Source organism: Seriola lalandi, unplaced genomic scaffold, assembly GCF_002814215.2.
Source record: "Seriola lalandi dorsalis isolate HSWRI2012SDOR001 ecotype SW California unplaced genomic scaffold, Sedor1 jcf7180002054469, whole genome shotgun sequence".
Taxonomy (NCBI): Eukaryota; Metazoa; Chordata; class Actinopteri; order Carangiformes; family Carangidae; genus Seriola; species Seriola lalandi.
In genome coordinates this window covers 1,229,992-1,243,729 of record NW_019525022.1, presented here as the reverse complement: position 1 = coordinate 1,243,729, position 13,738 = coordinate 1,229,992, and the positions used below count along the sequence as shown (strand labels likewise).

At 41.1% G+C, this 13,738-nt stretch overlaps 1 protein-coding gene across 2 annotated transcripts; it reads right to left on the bottom strand.

The window, feature by feature from the left end:
- Positions 1 to 24: 24 nt before the first annotated feature.
- Positions 25 to 13,460, bottom strand: LOC111658894 (serine/threonine-protein phosphatase 2A 56 kDa regulatory subunit gamma isoform). 2 transcript variants are annotated; one of them, XM_023411588.2, is made up of 13 exons: positions 13,282 to 13,460; positions 6,665 to 6,864; positions 4,298 to 4,408; positions 3,951 to 4,043; positions 3,684 to 3,814; positions 3,518 to 3,577; positions 3,125 to 3,233; positions 2,761 to 2,814; positions 2,318 to 2,488; positions 2,089 to 2,216; positions 1,424 to 1,525; positions 1,160 to 1,232; positions 25 to 296 (listed from the first exon to the last, which is right to left on the bottom strand). In XM_023411588.2, exons 1-13 carry the CDS (start codon positions 13,373 to 13,375, stop codon positions 30 to 32), a joined length of 1,593 nt encoding a protein of 530 aa, XP_023267356.1. In that variant the 5' UTR covers positions 13,376 to 13,460; the 3' UTR covers positions 25 to 29. The 2 variants fall into 2 exon arrangements, with proteins under 2 accessions (XP_023267356.1, XP_023267357.1); XM_023411589.2 differs by having other exon boundaries at positions 57 to 261; positions 13,282 to 13,459.
- Between the last annotated feature and the right edge of the window lie 278 nt (positions 13,461 to 13,738).

Genomic DNA, 13,738 nt, shown 5'->3' with positions numbered 1-13,738 from the left:
TACTTAAAATAAAATAAAACAGACTATATTTAATACACACTGTATAAAGTGATAATTCCTGTAGTGCAAATTGCTTCAGTTAGAAGACTTTGCAAGCTTTGGTAATACACAAATTTATCAATGTATGGAGTGATTATAAGAGGAAAGATGAACAGAGACAGAGAGAAAGTCAGGTTTACCTGAGTCGCGCCCTCCTCAACTGTCTTTTTTAACCTCTGAACATCTTCTATCAAAGGGACATCCGTCTCCATTGCTACAGGACTATTGAGGTCAGAGGAATCAACATACATAGAGAACTATGTTGAAAAGAAAGGGAAACAGAAACAAAAAAAAACACAAAGGGGATGGAGAAAAGACTTTCAGTCGCATGCAAAGTAGAATGAATCAAGAGGCTCTGAATGAATTAATTAAAATAAGGAACTGATCTACTGTGGTTGTCAGGGTAATGTGCTTTAGTTGAGGTAGGACTAGAAATGACTAAAAACATTATCAGTGCTGATTTAATTGGAATTAGAGCAAGTGGTGATTATGAAAAAGCCATTTGTTTCTAAAATGAAGTTAAGAGGTCGTCAGTTGCCACTTTTGTTGCACAAGAATACTTCGACATTTTGCCAATTACATTTTTTTTTTTGCTTGGACAGAGGCAGTAGTCTTTGTGCTAAGCTAAGCTAACCTTGTTGGTAGCTGTAGTTTCATATTTACTGTACAGACATGAGAGTGGTATTAAGATGGTCGTCGTACATTCAGCAACAAAGTGAATAAGTGTATTTCCTGAAATGTTGAAATAGTCCTTTAATAATGTCGGTGTAATGATAAAATCAGTTCTAGGAAGGGGACAGAGAAATATAAAAAGCAAGTTACTCTTGAGTCAAAGACTTTCAGGGATCCTGTCATACCATGCACCACAACTAAGCACATGTTTAGAGCACTCTTCAAAATGTTTCCATCCTTACCAGGAGAGGAATTTGGAAAACATTACATCAAAACATCTAAGCAAACCTAACAGGACAAGATGGGAAAGGAACTACAATTCAGCAACAGGAAGCGCAAGACACTTACTTCATATTATATAGTCCTACACACACTCACACACACTTTAGTAGTGGGGTGGGGTGGGGAGGGGGGCAGATGAGTTTAAAGAATTGCACACACTGTTCACCTGTGGATTTGACTTGGCGAGGTTCTCGATCTTGATCCAAGCCTCCTCACGTTCTTTTGACTTTGCCTTCTCTCTGTTGGACAAAGCACCAAAACCTCCTGTCATTAATCTGTTCCACTCTGCTGATTAAATGTGAAATCCAACACAACAATTCGGCCGCCGCCTTTAAGGAACGACTGCAATTATGTGTCACTCAGACATCACTTTTAAAAAAAGACTTTAATTGAGTGGGAGAAGAGTCTTGTCCGTGTTGCTGCTGCCTACTTGTTTTTCTCAGCCCTGAACTGCTGTGTGCAATCATCAAAGAGCTTCTGATTCATCTCCATGAAAAGCTTCAGAGCATTGTAGATGAGGCCGTGGATGGTCCTGTGTGAACACACACACACACACACACACATACACACACACACACACACAGTTAGTCAAAGGTCAAATTTGTAAAAACGCAAGCATTACTGTAATGGCTAGTTTAGCCCCTCAGCATCAAACCTCGATTACTATCAAAGACTGACAGTTACTGACAAAAATATAAAGCCTTGAACTCTTGATTGTGACACATATTTTATTTTTAATGTGAAGCAGCTTGAGTTGAAATATTGAACTATTATTTCCAAGTCTTGCTTCAAACGTGTATAAAAGGCTGATTTGCAGCAATAGGTGCAGTAATAAAAAAGGAATTGTTGGTTATGTGAAGCAGCCTTTTAGAAAGTCATTATGATAAATACATCTGATGAAGTGCTTTCACATTCTGTGACCAAACCCTTTCTATATATATACACATCTACACACACTTGAGATAACACTATGCGAGCTATTTTGTCGGGCGTGTGTTGTGGTAGACTGGTGTTAAATGCAGTGTGAAGCACATACAGTGTGTTAAAAGGACATTAGCACGGCCTTTGCGGAGATGCTCAACTCTAGTATCTTACTTGTTCCAGTGGGTCTTCGAGTTGCGGTACAGAGCAGGGAACATAATCGGCAGGATCTTTGCAGCGTTGTCGCTGATCAGACTCATGATGTATTCATTGTTCCAGTAGTACAGGGCTCTCTCCGCCACCTACAGGGAACAATCGACAAAACACCTCAGTCCGTCAGGTGCTTGAATAACTTAAAATTCCTTGAGTAATGATTGAAATATTATGAATACCCCTCGTTTACCTGGAAGTGGGGGCTGGAGACACACTTAGCCAGCTGTCTGAACAGGGGCTCCTGCACCTTAACAAACTCAGAGGGCTCGATGACGTCCAGGATCTCCTCCAGTTCGTTCAGGAACATCACTTCCTTGGGGCTGTGAGTCTTTGGCCAGTACTTTAGTAAAGCCATTACCACCTGTTGGGATGTTGGAGAAGGATAATGATTATGTTGAATAACTGTTCAGGTAAGATAAAGAGAAAGAATCTTCTGGGCTAAAAAGAAGTAAATATCAGACAAAGAACTACCCAAGAAAATTAATGTAGGAATTTATAATCTTGCAAGACAAGTCCAAAAATAGCTAAACGTGTGCTTTAAAACATTACATTAGGGCCCAAAAGGAGGAATCTCAGCAAGAAGTATTAAGCAAAGAAATTATAATTATTCTACCACATTTTTATCTGACATACCGGCTCAGTTAGAGTGCTGTCCTTTTCCAAAAACTGCACCACGCAGTAAGCCAGCTGCGAAACACAAACAAATAGAGATTGTTAAACTGTCAAAGTATTTGAATTTATGTACAAGCAAACTAAAAGGTAACACGGCAGGGGACACGGGATGCCCGAGGCACAGACAGGCTGGAACACGCAACACCAGTTTTTGACAAAACCTGCAGTAGTGGATGAGGGTACTTAAAGCAGGTCCGGACAAGAATATTTAAATACACGAGGTAAATAATGTATGTGCTATATCGCTCTTTCCAAACAGCTCCACAGTTAAAAAAACAAACAAACAAACAAACAAACAAAAAAACAAACATTGCACTCAACTTACCTGTGGATGGTAGACACTGAGTGATTTGACTTTGTGCAGAGGCAATAAAACCTTCAACAGGAAAATTTTGTGCTCTTCTTTTAGTGGTAAGGCAAATCCATTAATTATGCTGTAAAATAAAAAGACAATGGAATTATCAGAACATTTAGGAAACAGTGTGGCATGATTAAATAGCTGGTAAAGAATGACAAAAAAAAAATACTAAAGGAAATGTTCACATTTAAAAACAAAATTAAATGGAATTCCGTTTCATGGTTTGTTCTATTGTGTGATGATTGTTTCATCAGTAGAAATGAACAAGTACCACTGGACATCATATAAAAGTAGCATAAAAGCCACAAAGACATTACAGCTGCATGCAACAAAACTTGTAACTTCAGTAAAGGCTCATACCTTCCAAGTATTTCCAGTAGTTCAGCTATACCATTATGGTGCTCTGTCTCATAGATAAACCTGTGAGAACAAACAGGAACTGGTTTTAGTGGCAAAACAGATGTTGACCATTCCTCTTTGTATACATGATTAAAAACAAACAGAGCAGTGGGAGAACTGCACCGACCTATAGAAAATGTTATTGATCTGTTTTCTGATGTACGCTCTCAGCCCCAGGAACTTTCCATAGATCCTGTGGAGGGTGGTTTTGAGGAAGTCTCTCTCTCTGGGATCCTCGCTGTCGAATAGTTCTAGGAGCTGCAATCCAAGAAAAGTGAAATGTTACCACAATGAAATTCACCATGAAAAACTGTGTCTTGTAATTTAGGTTTTTTTTTTTTTTTTTTTTTGCTGTTATACAGTCTGAGAATTTGCCAAAATATTCTTTTCTTACCTGCATAACAAATTTCTGGTCGATGTATTTCTTCGCTATGTTAGGCTGAAAGTCGGGCGATTCTAAAAACCTAAGGAAAAATTCATAGACGAGCTGCAACAGAAACACACAAGACAAAAACAAAGGGATGAAAATGAATTCTGGGAAGGAATTCATGCAAAATGAAGTTAAAGAGTGCATAGAAGTAGTTTAGTAATCAAGTACACGATTTTCAAGCGGTTTTGTGTACTTCAGTTCTGGGTGTGCAGTTACATGGTGATCGCTGGCTGTTTTCAGCCATGCTCAGAGAAGAACCATTTATAAACCGCTCATTGTTTTGCAAATGATTCAATGATTAAAATGTCAACCTGGAGGTGTGGCCATGCCGCTTCAAGTGTCGGCTCATCTTCTTCTGGATCAAACTCGGCTCCAGTAGGGTTGGACGATGGAGGCAATGTCCTGAACATATTCACTGCAAACTGGAAGAAGAGAAACAAAAATGATACCCTGAATTTTTATTGCCCCGAACAGAGCACTATTCATGTCAACTTCCTTTTGTTTTAATAACCCGGAGCCATAGTTCATGCTTTTTAATTTAAGTTTAAAAAAAAAAAAAAAAAAACAGCCAATGGCTCTACCCAGGTTAGGTTAGGATAGGTTACAAAATGTTTTTCATAAAAGAAAAAAAAAATAAAACAAACATACAGCAAGACCTGAACTTCCTGTCTGAAGATTCCCACGTGTGAATAAATGTTTACCGTCATGACATATGGTCAAACCAACAGTGAAACCACACCAAATGACTGCTTCTTTTAACTGTTTGACTGAATTCGACTCTTTTCAAGGAAGCTAATTCATCTCATAAACCCTGTTGAGTTTCACTCTACTTTGCCTGAACATTGCACTGTTTTAAAACAATCTGTGCAAATGAAGTAAAAGCTGCATCTCTGTTCCCAGGACATACCGCACAGCCTCCTTTGGGGCAAGTCTCCAAACAGTCTGAAGCACATGGAGTCAGTTCAAAGCCAGAGGCAGTCATATACTAGATGCACTTGCTTGTGGAAAGTTTGCTTAAAGGTTGATTATAAATGCTGGCATCATATGAGGAGTACAGCTAATTTATTCAGCTCCTGGCCCCTTGTGTTTAACGATTAGGAACACGTGTTAGTGTCACATTTCATCATTTGGTTTTTCTTGATTCACCACTGCCCCAGTGTCTAGAACAAATTTAACAAAATTTTAGTTAAAAGTCTAAATGTTTATGAAATGTCCCATCTTAGGTTTGCTAAGTTCACTTTTTAAAATTTTTTTTTTTAGGTTAATGTTAACTTTGCAACTGGCCTCCAAGGGTTTATCTCACAATAATCCAAGTGTGTTGTGTTTCTGGTCTCTCACAGTGTCAACTGACTCCCCTGTGGGCTGCTGTTCCCTGCCAGGCAGATCATGGGACACTGCAGGTGGCCTACTAAAACACTGGGAGCCTTGTTTGAAAAGACAAGCTACAAGGTAGATAGACTGTCCAGGCTGCGCTGCACTTTAACCCAGAACAGGCTGCGGAGATGACTGTGCATTAACTCCACAATAGAACCTGTAAATGGAAATGTCATAACCGTGATTATAGCAATTCTGCTGTTGGCTTTCGATGATGAAAAGATAATAGCAGTGAGGGAGGAGTAGCTTTCTAAAACGTCAGTGTTTTCATCATGTTTATAGCGCCATTTCTGTATCTTTGCTCTCTAAAGATTGTGATGATAAACAAAGTGTATGTCATCATGATAATATTGTTTTGCTCAGATTTGTTTGAGTTTAGTTGTCGTAAATCAAAAGTAAAAGCACAGATTCCAAACAAACCACTGTAGCTTTGCTAAAAATGTAGTGGAAAGTCCTTTGCAGGGAAAGACCCTCTTGTAATGAAAAGGCTTTTCATGTGAGTGGAGGTTGAATCAATTGGCACTGGAGAGTAGAAAAATATTCTACTCTCTATAATATATTTTTCCAATTCCCCAGAGGCTTCAGCCTTCTTCATTTTAAATGGCAACACCAGAATTTCTTATTCACCATGTAGTTTAAAAAAAGAAAAGGAAAGCAAACAAAAACTCAGATTGGAGCTGCAACTAATAATTATTTTCATTCTTCTTCATCCATCCATCCATTAGCTAGACTCTTATCCCTTAAGGGTTGCAGGCAGGGTTCATCCTGTACAGGTTGACAGATTATCACAGGACTGACATATAGAGACGAACAACCGCTCAGGCTCACATTCACAATTACGGGCAATTTAGAGATAAAATCAATCGTTTTGGCTGTAAAATATCAGAAATTGATTAAAGATGCCCACTATAATTTCCCAGAGCCCAATTCAAAATCACCACATCACTTATTTTTTCCAACCATCAGGCCAAAACCCAATGATATTCGCTTTACTAACATATATGACAAAGAAAATCATCAAAGCTGCAAATTTGTGAAGCAAATCTTTTGCAGTTTTTACTTATAAAAACATATTTCATAAAAGGTGATTGAATAGATGACTGTAACTTAATACTTTAAGAAAGCCAGCCCCAAGAGGAAAAAGAACTTCACATCACAAACAAACATCGGCTGGGACATGAACCCACTATTTGTCCGTCCTGCAGCTACAGCCTGCCCCTATTCTCAGCCCAAGTTTCACCCTCATCTTCAGCTTTAACTGCAAACATAACCCCCCCCACCCACCCACCCCCAGCTCTACTGACCATGTGCACCACCTCCGGGTAGATGGGCTCTGTGATGACATTCCTGTTGTGGGTGATGTACTCCACCATTTCGCTTAACGCCGCCCGCTTCACTTCCTTCCATTTCAGGTCGCTCAGCGGGTCAGACAGGAAGTCGAAAAGAACGCAGCACTGTCGTAGCTTCTGGATGAAGAGCTTCTCCTGCTCCGCGGGGGCCACATCTAAAGAAAGACAGAAGAAGAAGAAAAGTGAGGTGGGTGAAAGGGGGAAAAAAAGAGAGCGGAATGAGTCCTGGGACAACTGAGAGAGAGAGTTGAAAGCGTAACACGGCTACCAGGTGGTGATGAAATGTTGTGCTTGAGAATATCGGAGATTGGAGCCATGTTCAAAGACTGAGGGGTCACAAGAGAAACGAGGGGGCGGTTTAACTGTCAAGAATGACAGTTAAAGCAACAATGTGATGGAAGAAAGTAACAGGAGGTAGCAAGAGAGTGATTTAGACTGGCAAATGAGTCATGAAGACTTAAGTGCATTGAGAGGAAGGCTGAGATGGTTAGAGCCCAGGGGGGGATAACAACAGAGCAGAGAGGAGGACAAAACACAGGACGGAGAGGGAATGGAGGATGATGGATTTGGGAACTAGGTGAACGGTCACAGTCACACAAAGTTATATTCATAAAGAAAACCTAGCTATTTAAGTCCGTCATTATATTTTGTCCATGGTGATTTGAGGATTTCCTTTCTCACTTCATTTCTGCCCGAGTACTCAAGAGCACAGGCCTGTAAACAAACAATCTCTGCAAGTCAACAGTTCATGCATGACAAGATAAAGAGGAAACCACCATTACTAAATTCCTACCTGCTCATGTGGCGCAGTAATAACACACAGTGACACCATAATTATGTAGTTATGTGACACAACTTTGATGTAGTGTGTTTCTCTTTCTCTTTCTTACAATGTTTGGCGTTGTCTTCGCTTGTCGCAAATGAGGAAACGTCTTCCCCGTCCCTCAGCTACCCAATTAAATCGCTATTATGGCGCAGTCAATTTCATTTACAATCTGTACAAGCAAAACACACGATGCTGTGACTTTGAGTAGCTTTGTATGATACTGCAAACTGTTTAAAACAACTATTTTTTGGGGGGGGGGGCTAAATGACCCAGTGCCTTTGGCAATGTAATGCAAAAAAAAATGCAAATAAAGCTGTATCATCCATAATTAGAATGACATTTCACAATTGCCCCTACTTCCATTTATGGATTAGATAAAGGGACATGTTTTTAAAAGATTCTTATCTAAAATGCCAAACATCATAAAACTTTTAATAACCTCAGGGTAGAGAAGAGTTCCTTCCCTGACTGACTGATGGAAGGTTTGAATCTGTATTACCTCACCTGGAGCTGTTATTAAAAACAAAACAAAACAAAACAAAAAAAACAGTGATGTCACAGTATCCCTCCAGGTGTGGGTTAATGTAACTGACAGAGGCAGCTGCGTGTGACACTGATAAGAGGTCTGTCAGATCAAGATGCTCTCATGTGGTGGCTGGTGACTTACAATGCGCCATCAGAACAGACGTAAATGCGGTTAGTTTGCTAGACTCATATTCATGCTTTCATTCATGTCTCTCCTGATAAAGTGTGTTCTGTATTTGATAGAGGGCGGGGGGTTAGGTTAGGTTCAGTTCAGGTGGCCTACACACATGCGTACAGAATATGACACCTACAGTGGCTTTACACTGAAATATTTCTGCAACCACAAGTGCCTCCTGTAAATCGCTATTCTCTGAAATTCAACCCTAAATAAAGAAATCCTGCATGGGTATCCACAGCTACAACAGAAGGTGTAAGGCACTGAAGTGAGAAAAATGTATAAAATAAATCCATATATATAGCACAGCATCACCACCATCTACGGTGTTAAAGCTCGACAAATCAATCCCGTGCAGTAAAAACTGTGGTTCCTATACCCTATAATTACCAATCAGTAAAGGGTGTGGCATTAACAATGGGGTTGGCACTGAGGCTCGGAGGCTGTTGGCACACGAGGAGGATGTTGGCGCCATGGGTGAGCTGAATTAGATCAGTTATATACAGATGAGTGACAAATAAAGGAAAACAAGTGGAGAAACATGCAAACGAATGCAGATGCTTCCACACAGACACACTGCATGGTACAGTGAAGCAATTAACATCCAGTCATGCTCTGTGGCAAGTATAAAAATGGTGAGCAGAGGAAAGAGGAAAAGATCTAAGTGACTTCGAAAGAGAGTTCATTGTTGGGGCCTGGATGGCAGGAGCCTCAGTCACAAAGGCTACTCAATGGTCTAGTGTTTGAGTTTCAATAGGAACAGTGACTAAAGTGACGTCTGCATTTAGATGAATGGGAAAGACGTCTGTAAATAGGATCGGACAATGTGATGAGCGTGATGCTCGCAAGTTATGTGTGATGTGTAAGGAAAAAGAGAGGAGCAACTCTTCCTCAGGTGAGAAACTGTCTATGCAGGACGTGATCAGACTGTGTCAGCAACAACAGTCCATCATTACAAAGATGAATGCACATTTAAGAGTTGAGTGGTGCAAATAACCATGGGCACTACACTACAGAGATGTGGAACAAAAGTGATATGATCAAATGAGTCATCCTTCAGCATATTCTCCACAAGTGGGCGAGTGCATGTGTGGCGTACATTAAGAGAATGGTACAATGCTTGACCTCTTCGGTGTTATCTTTTGGGGGGGGGGGGGGGGGGGGGGGGGTTGTTGGGATAATTTGGGTCCACTTGTCCATTTAGATGGAAGGATCACTGCAAATCAATAAATGGTTGTTCTAAGTGATCACCTTTATCCTATGATGAAACATTTCTAATCTGATGGGAGTGGTCTCTTCCAGGATGACAGTGCCACCATCAACAGGGCATTGGGAGGTCACTGAATAGTTTGATGAGTATCAAAATGATGTGACTCATATGCTGTTACCTTGACGGTCACCAGATCTCAACCCAATTGAAAACCTATGGGAGATTCTGGACTGACGTGTTAAGACAGCGCTCTCCACCACTATCATCAAATCACTATAATGAGGGAATATCTTTTGGAGGAATGGTGCTCATCCCTCCAGTAGAGTTCAGGGACTTGAACAATCAGTGTCAAGGCACATTGAGGCTGTTCTGGTGGCCCAACACCTTAAGACACTTAATGTTGGTTTTTCCTTTAATTTGTCCCCCGTCAGTACATGGCTTACATCAGAGGAGAACAGAAAGTAGATGAATTCCATTCTTCTTCTGTGACTGTACTGTAACCTGTGGGCAGAAGGCTTCCAATTACTGAGATAAGCAAATTAGATTTGGAGACAAATAATGTTTTATGAATTTGGCACAGGGTTCAGATGAAGAAAATGCATAAAAAATAACCGACTGATGAGGGCAAACAGAGCGCTGCAAACATGGTATATGATTGCAGAAATGTAGAAAACCATATAATTCTGTTGTGTTACATTGCTGCCGTCCATCTTGTCTTAATTAGACTGAAAGTAATGAGCAAATTTACAAACTGGCATAAGTTTCTGCCAATTCAGTCGTGCAGGTGTGTAATAAGAAGGAGCAACTTTTAGGGAAATAATGGGCAGCTAAACCTATTTGCTCATATCTTAGTTTCAGTGAATGTACTCAAAGCGTGACAAAGGCCATAAAACGAATAGAGGACACACACACACACACACACACACACACACACATATATACACATATACACACACACACACACACACACACACGTGCTTGACATTCTTGCAAACAGGCAGATTCTAGGTAAGAAGAGAGATATCCTATTCAGACATAATGGAGACTTGGCTTGGACACACACACACGCACACACACACACACACACACACACGCACACGCACAAACACCACACTTCTGCAGTGTCAGTTTCAAGTCGGCCAATTTATCTTGATGACAGTGAGAGGTTGGGAATTCCAGAGGAGAGAGGGTAAGTGTGTGAGCTGCCATTATCGGCCATTTCCATAAAGATTTGACGGCCAGTGGGGCTGTCGCTGCCACAACAGGAAAACACTACGAGCGCCAGTACTCCTGATTTAAAACACATAAGAGAGAGAGAGAGAGGTTCGTCGAAGACATTTATCATTATTATTATTATTATCTGGTCTAAATCAGCAAAGAATTGGTTTCCTAAGTGGACGTAGCACATTTTAGAATGAGGCTTGATAGGTCAACAAGAGTAATATTCACGTATTTGTTTGTTATCTTTCCGTGCGCCTTCTCTCCGCTTGGCATGACTTTTGTGTTGTAACATATTTTGTAAGTTGGTTGCACTGGGACATGAAGCTGGACTGGAATGTGTTGCCATGCCTTGCACCCCTGACCGTGTCAGACTTGTGTTGCTCCTATTACATAAGTCTGTCTGCCTGCGTTATAAAGTTTCTGTACACTCCGAAAATACCCAGCGGGTTGTTGTGTAACAGATAAAGGCCCAGTGTTGAGATCTCAAAATTGATGTTAAGCACAATGTGACTTCTATTAATGTAACTAACAGAAGCCTTAGGAGAACAAGCATGCGCATGCACACACACACAAGTATCGTGTTTTGGAGAGAACAGAAAAAGATTTATCTTAATGCCCCCCTGTGCAAAACAAAGACAATAAATAACTGGAGTCACATTGGAACAACAGTCTCCACTTTTTCTCTGTAAATAGGTCAAATGAACAGCTGCTAGTCTGGAGTTAGAACTAGTTTGGCAATCTGCTTTATCGACAGCATGTTATGATCAATGTAAACATTGACTGATTACTATTTATAGATATGTAGAGGGACAGTGTGTTGCAGTTGTGATGGCATATAAGCATTCATTCATTAAAACTGTTTAGGCTGCATTGTAAGCAACACCTGAGAATGCATTCAGCATATTCTGTATGCTGTAGAGTAAAGGTCCTGGATCGCCGCCCATTGTTGTTTGGAAATAGTTTAAGGTATGCATTATTGCCACACATGAGACACATTCACAGCAGCAATTTGCAGACCCCCATGACTAATGATGGCGAGAAGCGCTCCACAGCACTTATTATTAAAATGAGATCTTGCAACTCAAAAAAGAAAAAAAAGACTGATTTCTGATAATGTGAAGATGGCTAAATACAGGCATGAATGCATCTATAGCATACTGAGGAAATGTTGAGATGTGGAGACTGACCCAGAGCTGGTCTGGGATTCGTGTGTCAAAACAGGATAAGTGTGAATGTGAATCCACTCCTGACAACACTGAAGGGCCACCCACTAATTTGTAGTGTAGTGTGTGTCAAGATCTAAAAAATACTTAACAAACATGAATGATGGTTTTTAAGTCTATACCTGGGGTGAGACACCACAATCCTGCACACATATATAACAAATGTAATTTTTTTGCTTAGTAGTAGTTTCAGTTTCTTCAAATGTGAGAAGTGAAGTGAAAACTGCTTTTAAGTGGTTAGTCAAACATTACAATGAGACACTTTCAAATGCAATGTATAAACTGCATATTTTCTCAACTGTATCTAGAGTCAATCTGGAAAGGTCTGGATATAGGACATTTGGTGTGAACAGGGTTATAATGATAAGGCCGCACAATGAGAGGAAAGAGGCAGAGAGTCTGATTGTTCCCTAACACTGAGTTGTCATTCAAGGCAGTCGCCTCTGTGGCTCAATAGAGTGTAATCAATAATTGCCCAAGGCTTCATCTAACGCCGGGCTGCACCCGAGTACAGTGGTAACAGGCTGGGCCTTTCAAACATGACTGAGTGCATTGTACACATATTAAGAAGCCGAGCTCGATGTTGTAATCCTAAAACATTACTGCTCTGCTGTGACAAAGATGGCTGGGTCGTATTGACAGCGGCGCTTTGTTGACAAAGATCTGCACTTAGGAGACACGTTGAGATTTCATTCCTTGTGCCTTGTTTTGAGAAAAAATGTCTCGAAGGTGCCTAAGCATGTCGCTCACAGGAGGATAACAAGGGAAAAGGGAGGGGAGATGGAGAAGGGGGCTGCTGCCTGCTGCAGAGCAGTGGCTGTCTAAAGCCTACACACTATGACCAATTTGTGCCCAGATGAACTGGAGTGTGACAAAAATGCTGGGCTGGGTAGAGCAGCTAACAGGGAGGTGAGGAGGACAGCCAAGATTTGATTCCTCTTTAGCTTTTCTTTGAGGACTACGGTTAACACTTGCAAATATAACTAAAGAAGCACACAATTACCATCAAACACATGAAAAACTAAGGAGAAGACCCTTCCCTAGGCTATGACCTCACTTCCTTTGACATCACTAGCTTGGCGGGGGGATGGGCAGAGAGAGCTGCTAGCTAGTAAAACCAGATTTTTATGTAGCTCCCGTGTCTCACAGCTATGCATACAAGCCTTACAAACAACCTTTCCCCAGTTCCCTTTCAAATACAACTGAGCTGTTTTCCAAAACACAGCAACAATGATCTTATCTCAAACGTCTGAATGCTGACTAACCAAGCAGTAACCAGTGGAGGGGAACAGGAGCACAGGAACACACAGCTCTCTCTCTCTCTCTCTCTCTCTCTCTCTCTCTCCTTAATTCCCTAGGACAATACAGGAAGAATAATTTGTCCTTACGTACCTCTGAAGTGCATAAGAGCCACCGGCTGAAAGGGCCCATTGGAATTAGGTGCATCCACAACCATCCTGTCTCCAGATTTATTGCATGTCAACATCTAAACCTCAACCAGGAAGGCGATCCACTCAGGGCGAGAGGCCAGCCTCCATTTTAGCACAAAAGCAGATCAGAAAATGAAGCTCTGCTGCTGGAGGGAACTGGCTAGTTAGTGATGTAAGCAGTGAAGGAGCCCACTGATTGGCCGAGCTCAGGCTGCTCTGGAGCAATGAGGGCAAAGGCTGTTGGTAGAGAGGGGGGGCGATTGGCTGAGAGGGTGCACAGGGGGCGGGACATACATTGGAATTTTTGGTCTTGCTCCTCCTCCCCACTCACTGGTCTCTGGTGACGCTCTGCAAGGCAGACCCTGCTACAGATCTTAGATCAGATTGACTTAAGTCTCTTCCACAGTTTAACCATTAGC

Excerpts from the sequence above, each read along its gene's own strand:
- LOC111658894 (XM_023411588.2), bottom strand. The coding sequence starts at position 13,375 with ATGTTGACATGCAATAAATCTGGAGACAGGATGGTTGTGGATGCACCT. Across the intron at positions 4,044-4,297 it reads CGGCATGGCCACACCTCCAG|CTCGTCTATGAATTTTTCCT; the intron begins GTTGACATTTTA and ends TTTCTGTTGCAG. Across the intron at positions 2,815-3,124 it reads TCAGTGTCTACCATCCACAG|CTGGCTTACTGCGTGGTGCA; the intron begins GTAAGTTGAGTG and ends TGTGTTTCGCAG.